Source organism: Anomaloglossus baeobatrachus, chromosome 5 (assembly GCF_048569485.1).
Source record: "Anomaloglossus baeobatrachus isolate aAnoBae1 chromosome 5, aAnoBae1.hap1, whole genome shotgun sequence".
NCBI lineage: Eukaryota > Metazoa > Chordata > Amphibia > Anura > Aromobatidae > Anomaloglossus > Anomaloglossus baeobatrachus.
Window position 1 is genome coordinate 133,860,685 of NC_134357.1, and position 27,299 is coordinate 133,887,983.

General features: G+C 48.3%; 1 protein-coding gene across 1 annotated transcript in view; it reads right to left on the reverse strand.

Annotated features, from left to right (window-relative positions):
* Nucleotides 1-27,299, reverse strand: part of HIF1AN (hypoxia inducible factor 1 subunit alpha inhibitor) — an 84,282-nt gene that overhangs the window by 36,567 nt on the left and 20,416 nt on the right. The window contains exons 2-3 of the mRNA XM_075348916.1: nucleotides 24,088-24,338; nucleotides 15,991-16,139 (exon numbers count right to left, since the gene is read on the reverse strand). Of these exons, the coding sequence (XP_075205031.1) occupies nucleotides 15,991-16,139; nucleotides 24,088-24,338 (400 nt within the window). The remainder of the gene's footprint in view (nucleotides 1-15,990; nucleotides 16,140-24,087; nucleotides 24,339-27,299) is intronic.

Consider the following 27,299-nt stretch of genomic DNA (forward strand, 5'->3'; position numbering starts at 1 on the left):
TGGAAGCCTGCGATCCTTTGCGCTTACCAGCGACAAGGACAAAGAGTGCATCCGAGCGGCGCAGGGGCGCCGTGCGGGAAATGTAGATTCTGAGTGCTCTCACGAGATCCAACAAATGCAAATCCTTTTCATACCGATGAACTGGATGAGGACAAAAGGAAGGTAAGGAGATATCCTGATTGAGATGAAAAGAGGATACCACCTTAGGGAGAAACTCCTGAATCGGACGCAGCACTACCTTGTCCTGGTGAAAAACTAGGAAGGGAGCTTTGGATGACAGCGCTGCCAGCTCGGATACCCTCCGAAGAGACGTGACCGCTACCAGAAAGGCCACTTTCTGTGAGAGTCGAGAAAGTGAAACATCCCTCAGAGGCTCGAAGGGCGGCTTCTGGAGAGCAACTAGTACCCTGTTCAGATCCCATGGATCTAACGGCCGTTTGTACGGAGGGACGATGTGACAAACCCCCTGCAGGAACGTGCGTACCTGAGGAAGTCGTGCTAGACGCTTTTGAAAAAATACCGATAGCGCTGAGACTTGCCCTTTAAGGGAGCCGAGCGATAAGCCTTTTTCCAAACCAGATTGCAGGAAGGAAAGAAAAGTAGGCAATGCAAATGGCCAGGGGGACACTCCCTGTGCCGAGCACCAGGATAAGAAAATCTTCCACGTTCTGTGGTAGATCTTAGCAGACGTGGGCTTCCTAGCCTGTCTCATGGTGGCCACGACCCCTTGAGATAATCCTGAAGATGCTAGTATCCAGGACTCAATGGCCACACAGTCAGGTTCAGGGCCGTAGAATTCAGATGGAAAAACGGCCCTTGTGACAGTAAGTCTGGCCGGTCTGGTAGCGCCCACGGTTGGCCGACCGTGAGATGCCACAAATCCGGATACCACGACCTCCTCGGCCAGTCTGGGGCGACGAGCAGGACGCGGCGGCAATCGGACCTGATCTTGCGTAGCACTCTGGGCAAGAGTGCCAGAGGGGGAAACACATAGGGCAGCTGGAACTGCGACCAATCTTGCACTAAGGCGTCTGCCGCCAGAGCTCTGTGATCGCGAGACCGTGCCATGAAAGTTGGGACCTTGTTGTTGTGCCGGGACGCCATTAGGTCGACGTCCGGCCTTCCCCAGCGGCGACAGATTTCCTGAAACACGTCCGGGTGAAGGGACCATTCCCCTGCGTCCATACCCTGGCGACTGAGGAAGTCCGCTTCCCAGTTTTCTACGCCGGGGATGTGAACTGCGGATATGGTGGAGGCCGTGGCTTCCACCCACATCAGAATCCGCCGGACTTCCTGGAAGGCTTGCCGACTGCGTGTCCCGCCTTGGTGGTTGATGTATGCCACCGCTGTGGAGTTGTCCGACTGAATTCGGATCTGCTTTCCTTCCAGCCACTGCTGGAAGGCTTGTAGGGCAAGATACACTGCCCTGATTTCCAGAACATTGATCTGAAGGGTGGACTCCTGCTGAGTCCACGTACCCTGAGCCCTGTGGTGGAGAAAAACTGCCCCCCACCCTGACAGACTCGCGTCTGTCGTGACCACCGCCCAGGATGGGGGTAGGAAGGACCTTCCTTGTGATAATGAGGTGGGAAGAAGCCACCATTGAAGAGAGTCCTTGGCCGTCTGGGAAAGGGAGACTTTCCTGTCTAAGGACGTCGACTTCCCGTCCCATTGGCGGAGAATGTCCCATTGAAGTGGGCGCAGATGAAACTGCGCAAACGGGACTGCCTCCATTGCTGCCACCATCTTCCCCAGGAAGTGCATGAGGCGTCTTAAGGGGTGCGACTGGCCTTGAAGGAGAGAGTGCACCCCTGTCTGTAGTGAACGCTGCTTGTCCATCGGAAGCTTCACTATCGCTGAGAGAGTATGAAACTCCATGCCAAGATATGTTAGTGATTGGGTCGGTGACAGATTTGACTTTGAAAAGTTGATGATCCACCCGAAAGTCTGGAGAGTCTCCAGCGCAACGTTCAGGCTGTGTTGGCATGCCTCTTGAGAGGGTGCCTTGACAAGTAGATCGTCCAAGTAAGGGATCACCGAGTGTCCCTGAGAGTGCAAGACTGCTACCACTGCTGCCATGACCTTGGTGAAAACCCGTGGGGCTGTCGCCAGACCAAATGGCAGGGCTACGAACTGAAGGTGTTCGTCTCCTATAACGAAGCGTAGAAAACGCTGGTGCTCTGGAGCAATCGGCACGTGGAGATAAGCATCCTTGATGTCTATTGATGCTAGGAAATCTCCTTGAGACATTGAGGCAATGACGGAGCGGAGAGATTCCATCCGGAACCGCCTGGTTTTCACGTGCTTGTTGAGCAGTTTTAGGTCCAGAACAGGACGGAAAGAGCCGTCCTTTTTTGGCACCACAAACAGATTGGAGTAAAAACCTTGACCTCGTTCCTGAAGAGGAACAGGGATCACCACTCCTTCTGCCCTTAGAGAGCACACCGCCTGCAGAAGAGCATCGGCTCGGTCGGGATGTGGGGAAGTTCTGAAGAACCGAGGCGGAGGACGAGAACTGAACTCTATCCGGTACCCGTGAGACAAAATGTCTGTTACCCACCGGTCTTTGACCTGTGGCAGCCAAATGCCGCAAAAACGGGAGAGCCTGCCACCGACCGAGGATGCGGAGAGAGGAGGCCAAAAGTCATGAGGCAGCCGGCTTGGAAGCGGTTCCTCCGGCTGCTTTCTTTGGGCGTGAGTGAGTCCGCCAGGAATCTGAGCTCCTCTGCTCCTTCTGAGTCCTTTTGGACGAGGAGAATTGGGCCCTGCCCGAACCTCGAAAGGACCGAAACCTCGACTGTCCCCTCCACTGTTGAGGTTTGCTTGATCTGGGCTGGGGTAAGGAAGAGTCCTTACCCTTGGACTGTTTAATGATTTCAGCCAATTGCTCACCAAACAGTCTGTCTTGAGATAATGGCAAACTGGTTAAGCATTTTTTGGAAGCAGAATCTGCTTTCCATTCCTTTAACCATAAGGCTCTGCGTAAAACCACAGAGTTGGCGGACGCCATTGACGTACGGCTGGTAGAGTCCAAGACCGCATTGATAGCGTAAGTCGCAAACGCAGACATTTGCGAGGTCAAGGACGCCACTTGCGGCACTGATGGACGTATGACAGAGTCCACCTGCGCCAGACCAGCTGAAATAGCTTGGAGTGCCCACACGGCTGCGAATGCTGGAGCAAACGACGCGCCGATAGCTTCATAGACAGATTTCAACCAAAGGTCCATCTGTCTGTCATTGGCATCTTTAAGTGAAGCCCCATCTTCCACTGCAACTATGGATCTAGCCGCAAGCCTGGAGATTGGGGGGTCCACCTTTGGACACTGGGTCCAGCGTTTGACCACGTCAGGGGGAAAGGGATAACGTGTATCCTTAAGACGTTTGGAGAAACGCTTATCTGGATAAGCATGGTGTTTTTGGACTGCTTCTCTGAAGTCAGCGTGGTCCAGAAAAGTACTCAATTTACGTTTGGGATACCTGAAATGGAATTTCTCCTGCTGTGCTGCTGCCTCCTCCGCTGGAGGAGAAATATCCAGCAGTCTATTGATGGCCGCTATAAGATCATTCACCATGGCGTCACCATCAGGGGTCTACAGGTTGAGAGCAGTCTCAGGATTAGACTCCTGATCACCTAGCTCTGTCTCATCATACAGAGAATCCTCTCGCTAAGACCCTGACCAGCGTGATGACGCCGAGGGTCTCTCCCAGCGAGCTCGCTTAGGCTGCCTGGGACTGTCGTCCGAGTCAGAGCCTTCAGCCTGTGATGCCTGGGACCCCCTTGGAGCACGGATTAGTTCCAACTGAGGGGGACCGGGGAACATTGAATCAGCAGTGCCCATGGTCTGAGTGACCGGCCTGGACTGCAAAGTTTCTAGAATTTTTGTCATAGTCACAGACATCTTATCAGCAAAAACTGCAAACTCTGTCCTCGTCACCGGGGCAGGTTTCACAGGCGTCTCTGCCTGGGCCACTACTAGCATAGACTCCGGCTGACGAAGTGGCACAGGGACCGAACATTGCACACAATGGGGGTCAGTGGAACCTGCCGGTAGATCAGCCCCACATGCGGTACAGGCAGCATATAAAGCCTGTGCCTTGGCACCCTTGCTTTTTGCGGATGACATGCTGTTGTCTCCTCAGAGCAATATAGGGGTATAAGCCAAGAAGCGACCGTACAGTGCAATATATAGGTACAGACAAAAGTACACAAAACAACACTGTGGCACTAGTGGGGTCAGCACCTAGGTGCTGCTTACCGCCCGCTTAACAGCGGGTGTGTGGTCGCCAGAATCCCCTGTCTGGGTCTCCCAGGGCTATGTCCGTTCTCCAGCTCAGACTGCGTGCAGGAATGGCTGCCGGCGTCCTGTGAAGAGGGGCGGGCCGTGGGCGTGCTGCAGACAAAGAGCGGGAAACTGGCGTCCCACTGTGCCCAGTGAGAGGGCTGGAGTATGTAAATAAGACTCCAGCCCTCGGCGCTGACTATTGTACAGCGTCTCTCCCCTTCCCTGACTGACAGGGCTGGGGGCGGGAACGAAACGTAACTAGGCCGCAGAAGCCGGGGACTAGATTTATAAGCGCTGCCGTCGTAAAAGCACGGTCGGCGCGAAGTCCCCGGCGCACCACAAGTCTCAGCCGCGCCGCAGTCTCCGGGGGCGGCCGGCGCGGTAGTTCCCCACACATAAACTCACTCAGCTAAGCTGCAGTGAGTATAACCCAAGCGCGCAGCGCTACTGTCCCCGGCGCACTAGAACACCCAGCAACGCTGGAGTGTGTCTGTGCCTGTCTGTACGGGGACACAGAGTACCTGAATGTTGCAGGGCCTTGTCCCTGACGGTACCCAGCTCCGTATCCAGCAGGATCTCCGGGTCTGTGGATGGAGCCCGGCCTCAGAGCCTGGAGGCCGGTAAGATCCCACTTCACCAGAGCCCTCAGGGGGATGGGGAAGGAAAACAGCATGTGGGCTCCAGCCTCCGTACCCGCAATGGGTACCTCAACCTTAACAAACACCGCCAACAAGAGTGGGGTGAGAAGGGAGCATGCTGGGGGCCCTTTAGCATGGGCCCTCTTTTCTTCCATCCGATATAGTCAGCAGCTACTGCTGACTAAACAGTGGAGCTATGCGTGGATGTCTGACCTCCTTCGCACAAAGCTTGAAAACTGAGCAGCCCGTGATCCCACGGGGGGTGTATAGCCAGAAGGGGAGGGGCCTTACACTTTTTAGTGTAATGCTTTGTGTGGCCTCCGGAGGCAGTAGCTATACACCCAATCGTCTGGGTCTCCCAATGGAGCGCCGAAGAAATCCCATATATGTTACAGGAGTATTTCCCATCTCAAACATTTAGAACATCAATGTGGTATGCCATAAATAACTTAAGGCCGGGGCCACACGGGGACTAATGCTATCCTTGCATGACACTCTGCTTACGCTGGCAGCACAGTGGGAGCGACTGATGTCCGATCATGCGATTGGACCACAGCTGCGGGGGGCGGGCTGGCACTGAGGAGGGGAGGGAGGGATTTATCTCCCTCTCTCCTCAGTAGTCGGCAATTGCCATTCTCGCCCCTGCACCCCGCGGTACACCGATGTACTGCAAGAGCAATGTGATGTTTCTCTCACCCCATAGACTTGAATGGGTGCGAGAGAAATAGGATCGCATTGCACCCGCAGCATGCTGGTACTGTTTTCTCGGTCCCATTAGGGCTGAGAAAATAATCGCTCATGGGTGCTGGCACACAGGCTAATATTGGTCTGAGTGGAATGCAATGTTTTATCACAATCCACTCGCTCGGATTTTCATGCCGTGTGGCTTAGGCCTTACAGTGCAGGTGACAGATGGGATCCACAGTTATCTCTGGAACAGGCCCTCCTTCATTGCACCACTTTACATGGAGATGTGACCACGCTATAGGAGTTGTTTCTTTATAGAAGGGTTCTTTTTTAAATTTTTAAATTGTAGGGACTAATATATTTATAACACACTATATCACAATAGTGAGTACACCCCTTCCATTTTTGTAAATATTTTATTATATCTTTTCATGGTAAAACACTGAAGATCTGACACTTTGATACAGTGTAAAGTAGTCAGTATACAGCTTGTATAACTGTAAATTTGGTGCGTTCTCTAAACTCAGCATACAGCCATTAATGCCTAAACCGCTGGCAAACAGAAGTGAGTACACCCCAATGTAAAAATGGCCAGATTGTGCCCAAAGTGTCAATATTTTGGGTGGCCACCATTATTTTCAAGCACTGCCTGACCTCTTTTGAGCATGGAGTTCCCTAGAGCTTCACAGGAGCCACTGCATCCTCTTCCATCCTCCATGGTGACATCATGAAGTTGGATGACGTTAGAGACCTTGCGCTTCTCCATTTTGCTTTAGAGGATGCCTCACAGATACTCAATATGACGTGTTTTGCCAGTCCAGCACCTTTTCCCTTAGTTTATTTAGCAAACCTGTTGTTGTCTCCGCAGTGTTTGGGGGCATGATTATGTTGGAATACTGCCCTGCGGCCCAGTTTCTGAAGGTAAGGGGATCATGCTCTGCTTCAGTATGTCACAGTACATGTTGGCATTCATGGTTCCCTCAGTGAACTGTAGATCCCACAGCCAGCAGCACTTATGCAGCCCCAAACCAGGACACTCCCACCACCATGCTTGACTGTAGGCTACACATTTGTCTTGGTAATCCCTCACCTACCTTAAGCTGGTGTCACACACAGCGACAAAGACAACGACGTCGCTGTTACGTCACCATTTTCTGTGACGTTGCAGCGACGTCTCGTCGCTGTCGCTATGTGTGACATCCAGCAACGACCTGGCCCCTGCTGTGAGGTCGCAGGTCGTTGCTGAATGTCCAGCTTCATTTTTTGGTCGTCACTCTCCCGCTGTGACACACACATCGCTGTGTGTGACAGCGAGAAAGCAACGAAATGAAGCGAGCAGAGGGAGCAGGAGCCGGCGTCTGGCAGCTGCAGTAAGCTGTAACCAGCGTAAACATCGGGTAACCAAGGGAAGACCTTTCCCTGGTTACCCGATATTTACCTTAGTTACCAGCCTCCGCTCTTGCTGCCAGCGCCGGCTCCTGCACTGTGACATGTGGCTGCAGTATGCATCGGGTAATTAACCCGATGTATACTGTAGCAAGGAGAGCAGGAAGCCAGCGCTAAGCAGTGCGCGCGGCTCCCTGCTCTCTGCACTGTGACATGTAGCTGCAGCACACATCGGGTTAATTAACCCGATGTGTACTGTACCTAGGAGAGCAAGGAGCCAGCGCTAAGCGCGGCTCCCTGCTCTCTGCACATGTAGCACAGCGACGTTATGATCGCTGCTTCTGCTGTGTTTGACAGCTAAGCAGCGATCATAACAGCGACTTACAAGGTCGCTGTTACGTCACCGAAAATGGTGACGTAACAGCGACGTCGTTGTCGCTGTCGCTTAGTGTGACACCAGCTTTACTGCCACACACTCTTGACACCATCTAAACCAAATAAGTTAATCTTGGTCTCACCAGACCATAGGGCATAGTTCCAATAATCCATGTCCTTAGTCTGCTTACTTTCAGCAAATTGTTTGTGGGCTTTCTTGTGCATCATCTTTAGAAGGGACTTCCTTCTGGGACGACAGCCATGCAGACCAATTTGATGCAGTGTGTGGCATATGGTCTGAGCACTGACAGGCCGACCCCTCACCCCCACCCACTTACCACTGCAGCAATGCTAGCAGCACTCATAAGTCTATTTTGAAAAGACAACCTCTGGATAGGACACTAAGCACGTGCACTCAATATTGAAATATTTACAAAAATTGTGAGGGGTATATTCACTTTCGTGATGTACCGTACATTGTATATTGGACTTTGGTTTATCAATTATACTTCTGTTGCCTGTAGGTATACATTCATGCTGCATTTGGGTGAGACAGATCGCAGCGCATACATCAAACTTAACCAGACGCCCCCATTCACCCACCAGAGAGCACAAAAAAATAAACAATTTTGGCCTGTGAGGAGCTGGTACTTTGTTTTTGTACTACCCTGAACGACGCAGACAGATCTGCTATTCCATCCAGACGCATTACACAAAAAAGATGTTTATTTATTGTAACGAGCGTTTATGGGAAATGACTACAACTGTATAATACGATATGAATTTATAAGGTGAATAAACACAAGGAATTACATAATTATTTATCTACCCTAGTTTTAAAATCCAGTGGCTTTCATTTTCCTGAGAGAAAAGTTAAACAAAAAAAAACATTACCACCTGAGCAGAGCCAAAAATTACACTTTTTTTTTTCTTATAGTTATGCACAGAGTTTCTGGAGTCCTCTGGGTAAGTGTCTATGTACTAGGGGCTTTCTCTCCACATTAGACAGCATGCATGTACCATTTCAGGTAAAAGAAATACATGTAGTATCCCTGAAAAGTAAACTAGGCCTCTAGAAGTTATTAAATGCAAAAAAAAAAAAAAAAAAAAATGTATTTATGTATACTATTAATTATATTAATATATATATATATATTGTGAGGTAGCGTGGTCGGCTGCGCAGCAGAAGACACGGGATCCAGGCATTAAGGGTCACAGCACACGGTTTAATGTCCAAACAAAAGTCCACAACAATATACATGTGCCTCTCCAGCAGAGAACTCAGGGAGTTGTGTTCACTCCCTCACACCCGGCACACCTGCCCTTGTTCCTGTTTCCATTTAACCCTTCCTTCAGCCTGTAGGGAAACAGCATTAACCCTAGAGTGGATTTACTTTCTATCATGGAGTGAGCACAACCGGGGCGAGACATACCGGCCGTCATAGATAACCCCGGTCACAGTCTCACATACCCCCCCCCCTCAGTTCAAGCGTGCGGGGTTGAACTCCCGCCATCAAACACGGGCCGCGGGACAAGGCATCGGCGTTTCCCTGCAACCTACCGGCCCGGTGTTCAACCGTAAACCGGAAGTTCTGCAGAGAAAGGAACCACCGGGTAACCCGGGCATTCCGTTCCTTGGCGGACCTCATCCAGACCAGTGGAGAGTGATCCGTCACCAAGCGAAACTGCCGTCCCAGCAGGTAATAGCGTAGGGACTCCAAGGCCCACTTGATCGCCAGGCACTCCTTCTCCACTACGCTATAATTCCACTCGGGAGGGGTGAGCTTCCTACTTAAGAAGGTGACGGGGTGTTCCTCCCCCTGAACCACCTGAGACAGCACTGCCCCCAGGCCAACCTCCGAGGCGTCAGTCTGTACTATGAACTCCTTCCGGAAATCAGGGTGTACAAGAACGGGCTGTCCGCACAGGACCCCCTTCAGGGCCCGGAAGGAGTCCTCGGCCTGCGGAGTCCAGCGCACCATGACGGACTTCTTGCCTTTGAGAAGGTCCGTCAAGGGGGCTGATAGTCCCGCAAAATCCTTTACAAACCTCATGTAGTACCCCACAATACCCAGGAAGGCCCTAACCTGCTTCGTGGTCAGGGGTCTAGGCCACTTATGGATCGCCTCAACCTTGTTAATTTGGGGCTTAATCACTCCTTGGCCTATCACGTAGCCCAAGTAGCGGGCTTCCGTGAGTCCCAACGCACATTTCTTGGGATTGGCTGTCAATCCGGCTGTTCGAAGCGCGTCCACCACCGCTTGTACCTGTTCCAAGTGGGTCTGCCATTCGGAGCTGTAAATAATGATGTCATCAAGGTACGCTGATGCATACGCCTGGTGGGGTTCCAGCACTAAGTCCATCAACCTCTGGAATGTGGCCGGAGCGCAATGTAACCCAAAAGGCAAGACAACATAGTGGAAGAGACCCTCCGGCGTAACAAAAGCGGTTTTCTCCTTGGCGGACTCCGTCAGTGGCACCTGCCAGTACCCCTTGGTCAGGTCGAGCGTGGTAAAATATCGCGCCTGTCCCAGCCTATCAATCAGCTCATCCACCCGGGGCATGGGGTAGAGATCGAACTTGGATATTTCGTTCAATCTCCTAAAGTCATTGCAGAACCTTAAGGAGCCATCGGGTTTTGGTATTAGGACAATCGGACTAGCCCATTCACTCCGGTATTTTTCGATGACCCCCAGGCGTAACATTGTCTTTACTTCCTCCGATATGGCTTGTCGTCGAGCCTCCGGTACCCGGTATGACTTCAGGCGTACCTTCAGGTGGGGCTCGGTGACAATATCATGTCGTATCAGACTGGTCCTACCGGGCAGCTCGGAGAAGACATCGGGGTTCTGCTGAACCAACCGTCTGGCCTCTCGCCTCTGAGTCTTGGTGAGGGCTTCTCCAATCCTTACTTCCGGTTCGTCCTCTCCGGAGGTCGCTGGAGCCGGATGTGAACGACCCGAAGAGGAGGGAGATGGGGAAAAAACAGCCATCAGGTTTTCCCGTTCCTGCCAAGGTTTTAATAGGTTGACATGGTATATTTGTTCAGGTTTCCGCCTACCGGGCTGCAATACTTTATAGTTAACCACCCCGACTCTTTCCTTTATCTCGTAGGGGCCTTGCCACTGAGCCAGGAATTTACTGTCCGCCGTGGGGATTAATACCAACACCAGATCCCCGGGTTTAAAGGTCCGCACGGTGGCTTGTCTATTGTAGCGGCCGCTTTGCGCGGCCTGAGCCTCCTGTAAATGCTCCTTCACAATTGGCATGACCGCGCTTATGCGGTTCTGCATACCCAATATGTGTTCAATCACACTTTTATGGGGGGTGGGCTCTTGCTCCCATGTTTCCTTTGCCAGGTCCAACAATCCCCGGGGATGTCGCCCGTATAACAATTCAAAAGGCGAAAACCCCGTGGATGCCTGTGGCACCTCACGGATGGCAAACATCAAATAGGGAAGCATCATATCCCAGTCTTTCCCGTCTTTTGAAATCACCCTTTTTAGCATGGTTTTCAGGGTTTTATTGAAACGCTCGACTAAACCGTCCGTTTGAGGATGATACACAGACGTACGCAACTGCTTGATCTGGAGTAGCCGGCATAGCTCTTTGGTCACTTTAGACATGAATGGGGTCCCCTGATCCGTAAGGATCTCCTTGGGCAACCCCACCCGGCAGAACACAGCAAACAACTCCCGAGCTATAAGCTTTGCTGCAGTATGTCTGAGAGGTATCGCCTCGGGATACCGGGTGGCATAGTCAACGATCACTAGGATGTGTTGGTGCCCTTGAGCGGACTTTACGAGGGGCCCCACCAGATCCATCCCTATCCGTTCAAAAGGGACTTCTATAATGGGTAACGGTACCAACGGACTGCGAAAATGGGTCAGGGGTGCGGTAAGCTGACACTCCGGGCAGGTTTCGCAGAACCGTTTTACCTCCCCAAAGACCCCGGGCCAATAGAACCTTTGCAATATTCGCTCCTGCGTTTTCTTGACCCCTAGGTGGCCACTCATCAGGTGTTTATGAGCCAAGTCGAGGACCCGCCGGCGATACGGCTGGGGCACCACCAACTGCTCTACCCCCACGCCCCGTATTTCATCTATCCGGTAGAGCAAATCCTGCTTAAGAGCGAAATGGGGGTACCTTACCTGGGCACCGGGCAGCTGAGCCACCCCGTCAACTACTGTCACCCGACTCCGGGCATGTATTAACGTAGGGTCCTGGAGTTGGGCTGTCCCAAACGCATCCGGGGACGCCTCCAACTCCGGGATGGGCTCGACCATTTCAGCCTCTCCTGCCAATACCTCTAGGGGTGACCTATCGGGTTCACACTCTGTCCCTATCATGGTGACCCCTACGGCAGGCGTCCCGGATTCAGGATTGTAGGGCTCAGGTCCCGGACTGACCAATATCTGAGGGGACTTAGGGGGTCCCCTCCATAAAGTCCAAAAATAGGGCAGATCCCTTCCTAGGATCACGTCATAAGGAAGAGTGTTCAGAAGTCCCACCTCATGTTGCACCTGACCGCAAGGTGCTGTGATGGTGACAATCCCCGTGGGATAGTCTCGGCGGTCCCCATGTATGCAAACCACCCCCACGGTACGTCCTGTGGCCTTTACTTTAGCCCTCAAGGTGGATCGCACAAGGGTCACTAAGCTTCCGGAATCCAACAATCCTGTAACCGGACATCCATTCACCTGTATTTGGCACAAGTGGGGCTCCGTCTCTGGGGAGACCAGGTCAGCGGTACACACCACCTGAGCATACATTGAACCCCGCCGGGTAACCCCACAATCCATGGGCTCCGTGGTGAATGGACACTGGGCTTCCATATGTCCCATCCGCTGGCACCGCCAACATCTAATGGGGAAGGAAACCCCCTTGACGGGTTGTCGTTTAGGGTACAGAACCTTCCGGACCTCAGGAACGGCGGGCGCGGCCTCAGACGGGACGGTAGGGGACTCCTGCACCGTTGTCAGCGGTGGGTCCTTGGCCCTAGGCTTGGGGGGGCCGGACCGACGGGCGGTACGCAAAGTCTCAGTGTCCCGTATCAAGTCCTGCGTAGCCACATGCCGTTCTACCAGGGACACTAATTGGTCCAGGGTACTCGGGTCACCCTGTCCTACCCACCGTTGAACGGTGACGGGTAAAGTGCGCACAAAACGATCAACTACTACCCTTTCCACCATTTGCGCCGGGCTCAGAGTGTCAGGCTGCAACCACTTTTTTACAAGATGCAACAAGTCATAGGCCTGGGAGCGTACGGGTTTGGCTTCCTCATAGAACCACTGATTTACCCGCTGAGCCCGTACATAGGTATTCGCCCCCAACCGAGCCAGTATTTCGGCTTTCAGGGTCACATAGTCAATGGCGTCCTCGGTACAGAGGTCCAGGTACGCTTTTTGGGGCTCCCCCGTCAGATAGGGCGACAATACCTCAGCCCACTGGGGGGTCGGCAGCTTTTCCCGCTCGGCCACCCGCTCAAACACCGCCAGGAACGCTTCCACATCATCCCCCGGGGTCATCTTTTGCAACGCTTGTCTCACCGCTTTCCGGACGCTGCCGTCGTCACCCGGTCCCGGGGTTGTTGCTGCCGGTCCGGCACGGATCGCCTTGGCCAGGAGAACCATCTGTTCTTGGTGCCTTTTTTCCTGCACTTGCAAGGATTGCTGCTGACATTCCAACGCCCGGAGCAGGTGTGCATTGGTCTCTTGTTGCTGTGCATTAGCCTGAGCCAGCTGCTTTAGTATGTCCTCCATGGCGTCACCGGGTTTGGGCTGTAGTATAGCCGCTCGAATCCAGGACATGTGCTACCGGGTCACCAGGGATGGATGCTACACCTCACCGGGCTGGCATGCCCGCCGATTCTCCACCATATGTGAGGTAGCGTGGTCGGCTGCGCAGCAGAAGACACGGGATCCAGGCATTAAGGTTCACAGCACACGGTTTAATGTCCAAACAAAAGTCCACAACAATATACATGTGCCTCTCCAGCAGAGAACTCAGGGAGTTCTGTTCACTCCCTCACACCCGGCACACCTGCCCTTGTTCCTGTTTCCATTTAACCCTTCCTTCAGCCTGTAGGGAAACAGCATTAACCCTAGAGTGGATTTACTTTCTATCATGGAGTGAGCACAACCGGGGCGAGACATACCGGCCGTCATAGATAACCCCGGTCACAGTCTCACAATATATATATATATATATATATATATATATATATATATATATATATATATATATATATATATATATATATATATATATATATATATATATATATATATATATATATATATATATATATATATATATATATATATATATTTCCTACATATACAACTTCTATGGCACTGAAAGCGGTGTGCGGATGGGCCCCTTCTAGAAGTATAGAAATAGTTGTGGGTCTCATATCTGCAATCTGCACTGATCAGATACAAGTGCATCTCATTAAATTAGAATATCACCTTCAACTACTAAGCAACAGTCCAGTTCTTTTTCTTCTTGGCACAATTAAGACGCTTCTGGTGTTGTCTATTGGTCATGAGTGGCTTGACACAAGGAATACAACAGTTGTAGCCCATGTCCTGGATACGTCTGTGTGTGGTGGCTCTTGAAGCACGGACTCCAGCAGCAGTCCACTTCTTGTGAATCTCCCCAAACTTTTTGAATGGCCTTTTCGTAACAATCCTATCAAAGCTGTGGTTATCCCGATTTCTTGTGCACCTTTTTCTACCACACTTTTTCCTTACACTGAACCTTCCACAGATATGCTTGGATACAACACTCTGAACAGCCAGCTTCTTTAGCAATGACCATTTGTGGCTTACTCTCCTTGTGGAGTGTGTCAATGACTACCTCCTGGACATCGGGTCAAGTCAGCAGTCTTCCCCATGATTGTGTAGCCTACTGAACCAGACTAAGGGACCATTTTAAACACTTAGATTACCACAAAACACCTGCAAAGGCTTCCTAATTTTCCGAGATAACGACTTTTGGGTTTTCATTGGGTGTAAGCCATAATCATCAACATTATCAGAAATAAACACTTGAAATAGATCACTCTGTGTGTAATGACTATATATGCGTTTCCCTTTTTGTATTGAATTATTGAAATAAATTAATTTTTTGATGATATTCTAATTTATTGAGAAGCGCTTATATTTAAGGCATAGCATAAGGATGTTCAAAAAGTCTAAGATAGCAATAGACCACACAGTGCTTTTTTCCTGTCAAAAGATGCAGAAATGTCTGCAACCAAATACTCAGCGTATGAACACTGCCTGAACATACAGCATAGCTTTGATAATAGGTAGGCTATATGCGCACTAGGCCGTTTTACCCGCGGATTTGCTGCGGAAATTTCTTGAGAAATGTCTGCAATCTTTGTGCAGACATTTCCCAGCAAATCCTATGAGGAAAAAAAATAGCTGTGCGCACACTGCGGATTTTTCTCAAGAAATTTCCTTGAGAAGATTTTCTTGAGAAAATTTCTTGAGAAAATGAGCATGTCAATTCTTTTACGCAGGTACCTGCGGATTTCTGCAGTACAGCCTGCAAAATCTGCAGGGGACAACCTGCGGGAAAATCGCGGCAAATCCGCAGGCGGATTTACCGCGGATTTTTTCCGGAGGTCCGGAAATCTTCCACTCCCAGAAGTTTCTCAAGAAATTTTCTTGAGGAACTTCACATTTCTAGTGCGCACAAAGCCTTAACAAACACACACATTTGTTTGCCAACCAATTTTTTCCTCCATCTTTAGAAATAAAATACCTTTTAAGGTGCCATGTACCTTGTATAGCTGTTGCCTGAAGGGGATTGTTTAGCTAACTGCTATTCCCCCCCCCCCACCCCCCCGCTCTTCCGAATCGCTACAAATGGCCAAATAGGGACCCGTGGCTGTTACATGTGTTCACTCGTTTTGAGAAGAGAAAGTTGGCGATGTGGATACACAAGGATTGGTAGATTGGTATGAAACAGAAATTCCTCTGCCTTTCTATTAGGGCCGTTTCACATCTCTGGTTTTTTACCGGAAGCCGGATCCGGCAGAAATGCAGTATAGTTACATTCATTTACAATGGAAGGGCGACACCATGCGGACACATGCTTCATACACAACTGCATGTGTCCATATGGTGTCGCGCTTCCATTGTAAATGAATGTAACTGTACTGCATTTGTGCCAGATCCGGCTTCCGGCAAAATATCGGAGATGTGAAATGGCCCTTACCTATTGGTTGACAGTGGGAGCCTCCATACACAATAGATGGTTGGACGCCCCTGTGGATATCACAGAATTCACACAACTGTAATTCACTAATCTGAACAAATTAAGAGGGATCGTCCAGGCACTGCCTTACCCTGCCCAATGTTGGTTCATGTCTTTGCACAGGTCAGATGGATGTTTCTCATGCAGCAGTGTCCTGCATCGGTTACAATGCAGATACAATGTCTGTAAACAAAGACGTGGAAGAGCCCCATCCTCCGGCGCGCACTACGTGACTGCTTTTCCAGCTGACAATTCATACATTGCTCTAGACAATAAATAACTTGCGGACGCACCCAGACACATTCCACATTGTATACATATCTAGTGCTATCCCAGGACAGTCTTTACCTTCCATGCCAATCAGCAGAAGGTTGGAGGTTAACTGGCCCCAGCCGTGTTTCGCCTGCTGTTTGTTAATCCAATTCCAGTTAAAACCCAAGAAATCCACCACAATTTTACGACCTACGGAGTCATTGAGCGTCTGCTGCAGATACAACCTGCATGGAGGAAACAGAAATGTATACTGAAAGTCAGCTATTCAAAATACACACCAGTAACCTGCCTCTCTACCCAAATATCAAGGCTTAATATACAGGAGATGAAAGTTGGCTGAACGCACTGACTGCAGCAGACTAGTTAATGTGTATGGGGTCTCCCCACTTGATCGGGCAGTGGGAATTTCAATGAGCGATCCTTCTGTTTTCAGGGGACATAAGCCGCCATCAGAGAAGTCCGGCCGCAGCCTCGTCAGATCTCCTCTTCTGCACACATGAATGGGTGAGATAGTCGTTACTGCTCTTCTTACAAGGCAGGTTTAGTACTCCAGAGTTATTCAGGAGTCCTTCTGTTATTCCTCCTGGACCCGTATGAAGAGACCGACCATAAGAATCTAACACTCTAAGGCTAAGGACACACATCCGGCTTTTCTCCCGTTTGTCGGATCCGGGCCGCTCCCGTACAGTGTATACAGTACAGTAGCTGCGCTGCAACTTCTGGGTCACATGCTCTGGTCACATGACAGCATGTGACCGGAGCTTGTCGCGCAGCCACTGTACTATATACAATGTACGGGAGCGCGCCGGATCCGACAAACGGGAGAAGAGCCGAATGTGTGTCCTTAGCCTTAGTACTGAATGGACAATATTAGACAGAGGACACTCCTTGTAGACAATGATATCCAGATGCCTATTTATTCATACTAAAATAAATGGGGAGCAGCCAATCCTCTGAAGAACATCTGAAAAACTGATTCTAGATTTTGACAAATAACTTTAGAAATGGTTTTGCAGCAAGTGATAATCAGTCTCCGATTTAGTTTATTTTCAAACAAAATCACAGATCTAACAATAGTTGATTGATAGTCAGATTCAGTCTGAGAACTGCTGTTACCTGCACAGCCCTGCACTCAGGGGCAGAAGATCTGAGATTGTTCTAACTGCTAATTCAAACTGCCGAAAAATATGGTACAATTAAAAACCATGTAGGCAAGATCGGAGGACTGGATGGCTTAGAAGTAAAAATTCAACTTAAAAGGGAATCTGTCACCAGGTTTTTGCCACCTAATCTGAATGCAGCATAATGTAGGGGCAGAGATCCTGATTCCAGCGATGTATCACTTACTGGGCTGCTTAGTGCAGTTTCGATAAAAATCAATATTTCATCAGTAATGACCATTACAGGACTACTTGACCTACTGCCAGGTAGTTCAGCATATTCATGAGCTCTGTATAACTGCTAGAGATGCAGCGGAGAATATGTTAATTTTATCAAAATGACAGCAAACAGCTCAGTAAGTGACATATTGCTGGAATCAGGGTCTATGCTTCTACATTATGCTGCTCTCAGATGAGGGAGCAAAAACCTGGTAACAGATTCCCTTTAAAGGGAATTTGTCACCACATTTGATCTATCTAAACTGTTAATATGGGCATACAGGTTATAGACTGCTGAGAAAAGTTATACCTGTCTACCTCATATCAGGCGCCTTGTTATGCATAAAGCATCTTTTATCACTATGTAAAATGACGTCTTCCAGGCTATGGGGCAGATGTTGTCTGGAAGAGAAGTACGTATATTAAATATAAGAGGGAGTTAGTGTGATGTGTGATGTCCGCTCTCTGCTCCCCGATCTCACTGCAGAGCTGTGTGTGATTAGAACTGACATCTGCAGGTTCCTCTCAGCTTCTATCTCACAGACAGCCAGATCAGTCATTTTTATTGTGATCAGATTCTCATGCGAGAATTGAATGAAAAGATGTGGAGAAGATGAAGAGCTTAAGGCTATGTCCGCACGCTGCGTTCTTGATTTGAGAAAAAAACAAATGCACCCTCTGGCAGACTTGACAACTAAACACTGCATTTCACAAAACAAAAAAAAAAAAAAAACCAGTGGTGAAAACACATGCGTTTTCGATGCGTTTTTTAAAGCAGAAATAAAATATAGGATAGGATAATTGATGGATAGCTAGAATAGATGGATAGAAAAAAATAGAAAGAACATATAGAATAGATGAGAAAAAACAGGTAGAATCGATAGAAAGAAATAACAGAATAGCTCTATAGAGGGGATAGCTAGCTTGGACAGCTGTTTTTTTGGGGGTTTTTTTTTGGTAAAAAATGACGTAGGGTCCCCCCCATTTTTCATATCCAGCACAGGAACAGCAGCAGCTGCAACCCTCAGTTGTCTGCTGTACCTTGGCTTGTTATGAAAAATAGAGAGGATTCCACACTTATTTTGTAACTATTTGATTTATTTAAAAGAAACTAAAAAAAAACAAAAAAAAAAAAACAAAACGTGGGATCCCCCATTTTTCTAAAACCAGCGAAGGTGCAGCAGACAACTGGGGGCTAATATTATTAGGGTGGGAAGGCCCATTGTTATTTGGCCATTTCCAGCCTAACAATAGCAGCCCACAGCCGCCACAGAAGTGGCGCATCTATAACATGCGCCAATTCTAGCGCTGGACCTGGCTCTTCCTGTTGCGGTGGGAATCGGGGTAATAAGGAGTTAATGGCAGCCCACAGCAGCCACTACATCCTGGATTAGTGATGGGGCAGGGTCTCAGACTACTGCAATCACTAATCTGTAAGTGAAAGAAAATAAACACATGCAACCCCAAAATCCTTTATTTGGAAAAAAATACAAAAAAACACTTTTTCACCACTTTATTAACCCCTAAACACCCCTGGAGATCCGAAGTAATCCACACAAGCTCCCACGGTGATTCAGCTCTGCTACATACCTGTCCTGTCACTGACAGAGGAGCGCAATGAGAATGAACTCTGGTGAACCTCTGATGTCAGTGCCGCGACACAGGCAGTAGTGTTGGGCCCGCAGCTGTGACATCAGAGGTTTACCAGAGTTCATTCTCATCGTGCGGCTCTGTCTGTGTCACGGCCTGATTTGCAGTCACAGGTGAAGGACTCCAGCTGTGACTGGAAATCACCTGAGTGACGGCACCGCAGACCACGTGACTCACTTCAGTTGCTGCGTGGAGCTCACAGCTGGCAGTCTTGTTCTATGGCGCTCACTGTGAGTGTCAGATGTAGTAGTGCTGGAAGCATTGTGGGACTTCGTGTGGATTACGTCGAACCTGTTGGGGTGTTTGGGGAGTTAATAAAGTGGCTTTTTAGTCTTTTATTTCAAATAAAGGATTTTTCGGTGTTAGTGTTTATTTACTTTCACTTATAGATTAGTGATGAGGAGGTGTCTCAGACACCTGCTATCACTAATCTAGGACTTAGGGGCTGCTGTGGGCTGCCATTAAATCCTTATTACCCCAATTGCCACCCCATCAGGGCAATCGAAATGAGCTGGGTAAAATCTCGGGACTTTCACATCTAATGGATGCGACAATTCCGGGCGGCTGCTGGCTGATATTTTAGGCTGGGGGGCTCCTAATAACATGGGTCTTCCCAGTCTGAAAATACCAGCAGTCAGCTGTGAGGGTTTATCTTGACTGGGCATCAAAATTCAAGAGGACTGCACGCCATTTTTTATTTTTAAATTAAATTTATTTATTGTACTGTACGATATAGACCCGCCCACCAGCGGCTGTGATTGGTTGCAGTCAGACGGTTGTCACTCAGCATGGGGGCGTGTCTGACTGCAACCAATCATAGGCGCAGGTGGCGGGGGAAGCAGTGAATATGAAATGAGCCTAATGAGCGACCGTCACTTTCAGAAGCAAGAGACGCCGTGACAACCGGAGATCAGTGAGTATGAAACAGAGAGACAAGTTGGTGAGCTGCGTTTTTGTTGACAAAAATGCATCCAAAACGCAACCAAAAGGCAATGGAAACGCACAACTAAACATTTTGTTTGCATTTTGACACACCTCATTCATTTCAATGGGTGGAAAATGTTCACAAAGCACCATGAAGTGGCATGCAGCTTTTCTATAGACAACGATTTTGACAAATATTTGTCAAACAAAACGCTGCTGAAAAAAAAAAAGCAACGTGCGCATGGAATTTCTGATTTATCATAGACTTTGCTGGGGAAGCAAAATGCATGCATATTGTCAATGACACGGTGCAGTTTAAAATGCAACCAAAATGCAAGAAAAAAATGCAGTGTGCGCAAAAGGCCTAATGGGAACCTATCAAGTGCAATGTGCACCTAGAACCATGAGAAGTTCTGAGTGCATATTTCTAATCCCTGCACCTAGTAGCACAGATAGAGATCTTTAGAAAAAGTATTTCTGAACCACATTAGTGATATGCTAATGAGCGGAGGGACTAGTCGCAAGGGAGTTAGTTCCTGCACTTATTCTGCCTAACATGTTCGCATTCCCACAGGGGTGTGCTAACACGCAATTCAATGTAGAGTCATCAGCGGTGAAGCGCATACATACCTGTGTACACTGTCACCACTGATCCAAAGTCCCTGCACTTCTGATCATGAGCACTAGACCTCTCTGAAGCCGGGATACATACACCCAGCTTCATAGTGCACATGACTGGAAGTGTTGGGCATTCGGATCAGCGGTCACAGCGTACACAGGTACACACGTCACCGCTGGTTATGCTGCATAGCATGAATAGCATGTTAGTATGCTCCTGTGGGCGTGCTACCATGCTACGAGGGTTGAATGAGCACAGGAACTAACACCCTTGTGACTAATGGTGGTGTCACACACAGCGACGACGACATCGCTGCTAAGTCGCCATTTTCTGTGACGTAGCAACGACCTCAACAGCGACATCGCTGTGACACATAACAACGATCAGACCCCTGCTGCGAGATCACTGCTCGCACTTGAATATTCCAGGTCATTTTTTGATCGCTGCTATCCCGCTGCGCCACATGCATCCTTGTGTTTGACACCGCAGCAGCGACGGTCGCGACGACGCTGAAGGCAGTGACGTAGGACTGAAGGCAGGACAAGGGCGTGTTTTTGTGGTGTATTTTACAACGCCCCCACGACTCCGATTGGTGGTCATAACAGGGTTCCGAATGGGTAACTTGCCTAAGGCGTTTCAGTGATTTCATTCTTTAAGTTCCATTCTTTGTTCCACGTAGTAGAGTGTCTGGTGTCGCTAGTGTGTCGTTCTTTTTTGTGTCTTCCTTTGTTTGGCACGGTCACCCAATCAGGCGCCGCTGTAGTGATCACCAATCGGAACAGAGGGGCGTGAAAAAGGCAACGCAAAGGTGCTGTAGCGATCACCAATCGGAACAGAGGGGCGTGAAAAAGGCAACGCAAAGGCGCTGTAGCGATCACCAATCGGAGCAGAGGGGCGTGAAAAGAGGCAACGCAAAACATGTCTAGGGGTAAACACCACGCCTCTATCAAGGTCTGAGTCGTCGCACAGCGACGCGTGTGACATGTCCCAACGACCGTCGAGGTCGCTATGATCGCTGCTTCGTCGCGGCTTAACCCCTTCACGACCAGCCGATTTTTCGCTTTCCGGTTTTTTTTTTCGCCATTCTTTTTCTGAGACACGTAACTTTTTTATTTTTCAGTCATTATGGTCATGTGAGGGCTCATTTTTTGCGGAACGAGCTGTACTTTTAAATTAAACCATCAGTTTTACCATATAGTGTACTGGAAAACGGCAAAAAAATTCCAAATGCAGAAAAATTGCAAAAAAAGTGCGATAGCACTATGGTTTTTGAGATATTTTATTCACTGTGTTCACTATATGGTAAAACTGATGTGTGGGTGTGATGCCTCAGGTCAGTGCGAGTTCGTAGACACCAAACATGTATAGGTTTACTTTTATATAAGGGGTTAAAAAAAAAAATCGGAAGTTTGTCCGAAAAAAGTGGCGCATGTTTTACGCCATATTCCGTGACCCGTAGCGTTTTCATTTTTCGGGAATGGCTCAGTGACGGCTTATTTTTTGTGTCTCGAGCTGACGTTTTTAACGGTACCATTTTTGCGCAAATGCTACGTTTTGATCGCCTCTTATTGCATTTTGCGCAAAAGTTGTGGCGACAAAAAAACGTCGTTTTGGCGTTTGGAATTTTTTTGCCGCTACGCCGTATACTGATCAGATTAATTGATTTTATATTTTGATAGATCGGCCGTTTCTGAACGCGGCGATACTAAATGTGTGTATATATTTTTTTTTTTTTAACCCTTTAATTTTCAATGGGGCGAATGGGGGGTGATTTGAACTTTTATGGTTTTTTTTAATTTTTTAAAACTTTTTTTTAACTTTTTTTTATTTTACTAGTCCCCCCTAGGGGGCTATTGCGATCAGCAATCCGATCGCTCTGCAGTATCTGCTGATCACAGCTACAAGGCTGTAAACAGCAGATACGCTCTCTGTCTCTTTTGCTGTGCCGCTGGCACAGCGAAAGTGAAAGCAAGTCAGGTGTAGTACAGGAGTCATCACATGACCCTGTGCTACCATGACAACTATCGGAAGTCACGTGATCGCGTCACGTGACTTCCGGTATCGGGCGGTAAGTAAAACTTTACCGCGATCGCGCTTATAATGGCGCTGTCACATATTGACAGCGCCATATAAGGGGTTAAACGGCACGAGCAGATAACGATTCTGCTCGTGCCTAGCAGGCACACATCTCAGCTGTGAAAATCAGCTGAGATGTGTGCCGATCGCAGCATGATGCTGCCGGCAGACCGCGGGCAGTAACGTTATGACCGCAAGGACGTAATTCCGCGGTCGTTAAGGGGTTAAAATTACATGTGACAGCTAACTAGTGATCACGTAAGGCTGCTGTTACGTCACAGGAAATGGTGACGTAACAGCGACGTCGTTGTCGCTGTCGTTGTGTGTGAACCCAGCTTAATTCCTCTGCTCATTAGCATATGATAAAGGATCTTTAGAAATACTTTTTCTACAGATCTCTTTATCTATGCTACTAGATACAGGGACAGTTAGGCAGCGAATAGAAATATGCACCCAGAACTGCTCGTGGTTGTGAGTGCATATTGTACCTGACAGGTTCCCATTAATTACTCTATTGCCTGTCTCTGTGTATATTATACGGCATCAGGTGACATCGGAGTGCAGTCTGATGTTTTGCATCCCTCCAGACTTGTCTAGGTGCGCGATACCTGAAATACGCTGCCAATTGCAGCATGCAGACATTTTTTATTTCGCCAAATCAGCACGAGTAAAAAAGCGCTGGTCGGTACTGCACCATAGAATAACACTGGAGCGAGTGCTATCTAATAAAACATAGGATAGCACTCAACTGATATATACACGTGCTATACGCTAGTCTGTGCGCAGTCCTAAACACATTTTGGGCTAAAATATTCTTTGTGCTCTTTTCATGGTGCTGAAGGGTCTTAGGGGAGTGTATTATTCCCCGTCTTCATTCTGTATTACAGGCAGCAAAATATTCCCAAGGAGCCATATGTTTTGTGCACGCTCACAGTCTTAGAAAAATATTAGCATCTGTGTCACAGCCAAATTATAGTAGTGATCTGTGTGTGATAAGACCCTGGCGCTCCATCTGAATAGAAGCAAACACAGGAAGTTGCCAAAAATCTCCATACAAATTAGGCTAAAGTCAACAGAACCCGCCGACCATCTTATGTGTATAGGGGTTTCCTGACTTTTCTCTGACCATGGAAGAAACATCCACCCACTAGACCAGTTCAGATCTTTCAGTTTTTGGTTTTATTGAATAAGGCTCCATTCATATCTACAGCACATTCTTCGAGGCAGATTTTTTTAAGAAAATTAGCACTACTATATATCCATCAAAACAATGCACACAGTGGTAGAACTTGACCAAAAATATGATTTATTACTCAATGGGGGCCAACCAAGTGCCATTAGTATCTATTGTGTGAAATCCACAGTTAATCCGCCCCTTATGTATGTGGCTTTAGAGAAGAAAAAGAAAAGAAAACTGCAAAAAACACAATTATGACCTCAAACCAGAAATTAATATTGGTTGTTTCTTTCAAAATAAATATTTGGAGGGTCACTTCTGAAATTCAGGTTAGAGTGTCCGCTTACCTTTCATTGCTACCTCTTTGCTCTATGTCTCTCAGCTGGGCTACAAATTCGGAAAACTTCATCTCTTCCCTTATGGACTTGGGCTTGAACGTCGCAACGTTTATCATTTTCTTCTCATCGTAATATAGAAATTTGTGGCTGTTGGCACTGTACACAGAAAAGTCCCCATTTCCAATATTATCTTTTAGATAATCCAAGTCCCATTTTAGTGCTGGGTGCACAAGATTCGTGTCTGTCAGAACCACCGGCTCCTGGTCCAAAAATGAAGGGAAAAAAAAGATGTTATGAGACATCATCAACTAGCTGCCCAATAATTGATTGTTGGTATAAGCACTGTACTCTAATTACGGTATTAACGTTGGTCTTTGCAGCACCAGTTCCAGCTCATGCCCAACTAAGAAAAGCATTTCCTGTGATGTGGTATCACTAGTGTTGAGCGAGGATTCTCGACACTGTTTGGTACTCAATTGAGCATCGGGGTGCTCGGGTACTCGCACTGGTCAGCGAAGGATCGCGGGTGCTCAAATGTATAGTCTGTGAAACAACAACCACAAAGCACAGGTTTGCTTCACTGCCTGATGTGTGAAGGCAGCCCATGGAGAGCCAGTCGCAGCCCATGGAGAGCCAGTCGCAGCCTTTGAATGGCTCTCACTGGGGTTGAAACAAGGTTTTCGGATGTAGTATCAAAGGAAAAAAGAAACAATCCCGCCCTTCCTTCCCCAAAAAGTGCTCTGTTTATGGCCAAGTGAGCCGAACTGCCCAATCATTGACTTCCATTCTACACGTTATTCGAGTTGAGCCCTTTCAGAGCATCTGACCTGCTCAACTCAACTACCAAGCATCCGAGCACTTTAGTACTCGCCCATCTCTAGATATCACCAGTGGTGTATGTGAAGGGGGCTGGCCAACTGACTCTTAGATAGCTAAGCCAACTCCTGTCTGTCACAGTTGAGGCACAGACAGAGCAGGGAGCAGGTTTTTCTATAAAGGCAAAAAAAGAAATTTATGTGAATCCAGCCAGCTTTCTTGATCCATACACATCCATTTTAATCCCTTAAAGGGAACCTGTCAGCAGAATTTTTGCTTTAAACCTAAAAGTTTCCCCTTCTGCAGCTCCTGGGCTGCATTCTAGCAAGGTTCCTATAGTTTGTGCCCCCTTTTAGACCAAATTAAATACTTTATAAAGTTGTACCTTTTGATATTCAAATCTTCTAAATTATCCATGGGGGCGGGCTTGTTTGGTGTCAGTTACAGTCCCTCCTGCCGATTTACGCCGTCCCCAAACGCTCGCTTTCATACTTCAGGACGCCGCCCAGTGCGCCCGTGGTCCCGCGCAAGTGACCGCTGGTGACGTGTTGCGCAGGCACGAGATTATGGGCGCTGCCCGCCCATAATCGTGTGCCCGCGCTTTCCCCTCTGCCTCCAGCATTCTGCGCAAGCGCTGGCCAGATGACTCGACGTCACCTCTTTCCCATCTTGCCCTGGAGCAGGAAATAGATGGGAGGAGCGCAGCAGGACACCACCGGTTACGAGAGGTGACGTCGGGTCATCTGGCCAGTGCTTGCACAGAACGCTGGATGCAGAGGGGAAAGGGCGGGCACGAGATTATGGGCGGGCACTTGCTGATGACAATCACAGCGCCACCCATAATCTCGTGCCTGCGCAACACGTCACCAGCGGTCACACTGTGCACACAGTGCACAGTCCCGGTACAGTGGCACGGCGCATGCGCGGGACCACGGGCGCACTGGGCGGCGTCCTAAAGTATGAAATGGAGCGTTGGGGGACGGCGTAAATCGGCAGGAGGCACAGTAACGGACACCAGACAGCCCGCCCCCATGGATAATTTAGAAGATTTGCATACCAAAAGGTACAACTTTATAAAGTATTTAATTTGGTCTAAAAGGGGGCACAAACTATAGGAACCTTGCTAGAATGCAGCCCAGGAGCTGCAGAAGGGGAAACTTTTAGGTTTAAAGCAAAATTTCTGCTGACAGGTTCCCTTTAATGAATGGCAATAGATAAAATCCCTTGCTGTAAGAAGTCTTGTTTTCTTGTGGGACAAGTTGTGGTTTTGAATGACACCATTCATTGTACCGTATAATGTAGTGAAAAAGCGTGGAAAAAAGTGGGGGAAAAAATGCAATTCCGCTATTGTTTTGGGGGGTTTTGTTTTTACAATGTTTATTGTATGGTAAAAATTACCTGGAGAAATGATTCACAAGGCAAGTACAATTGCAGCGACACCAAACTTACACATTTGGTCATTTTATGCAGAGTAAAAATATAAACAAAAACAAAAGACTTGTTTTTCGGAGAACTGTAACGTTTTTATTCTTCCATAGAAGGCGCTGTATGACTGTTTGTATTTTTGGGACTTGATCTGATTGATACAAACTTAGGGTACATATGATGTTTTTTATCATTTATTATAGCGGCTGTTTTTTAGGGAGCTCTGATGACCAAAAAAATAAAGTCTGGTTTATAGGTTATTTAGCTTTTTTTTCCTTTTTTTTTTTTTTTTTTTAACTTTACCGTATGTGTTCATTAGTTTTCTAGCCTTGTCAGACCATTCTTTTACGGACACAAACTAAATGTGTTAATGTTCTTAACTGCTATATTTTTAATGGGGGAAAACAGTGATTCATATATTTAAAATTTTCATAAATACATGTTTAAAAACAAAACAAACAAAAAAATAAAACCTATTGTTTAATCTCTTCAGGGAACTTTAACGTGTAGTTAGTTGTATTATTGCTAAAGGCCGCTTTACACGCTGCGATTTCATTACCGATATCGCTAGCGTGCGTACCCGCCCCCATAGTTTGTGCGGCACGGGCAAATCGTTGCCCGTGGCGCACAAAATCGCGCGGACCCGTCAAACTACTTACCTGCATAGCGACGTCGCTGTGACTGGCGATCCGCCTCCTTTTTAAGGGGGCGGTTTGTTCGCCGTCACAGCGACGTCACACAGCGGCCAATAGAAGCGGAGGGGCGGAGATGAGCAGGACGTAACATCCCGCCCACCTCCTTCCTTCCTCATTGCTGGCGGCCGCAGGTAAGGTGAGGTTCCTTGTTCCTGCGGTGTCACACGTAGCGATGTGTGCTGCAGCAGCAACGATAATTGAGATTAGGGGGGCATGTCACCGATTTTGAACGTTTTTGCAACGATTCAAAATCGCTAATAGGGGTCACACGCAACGACATCGCTA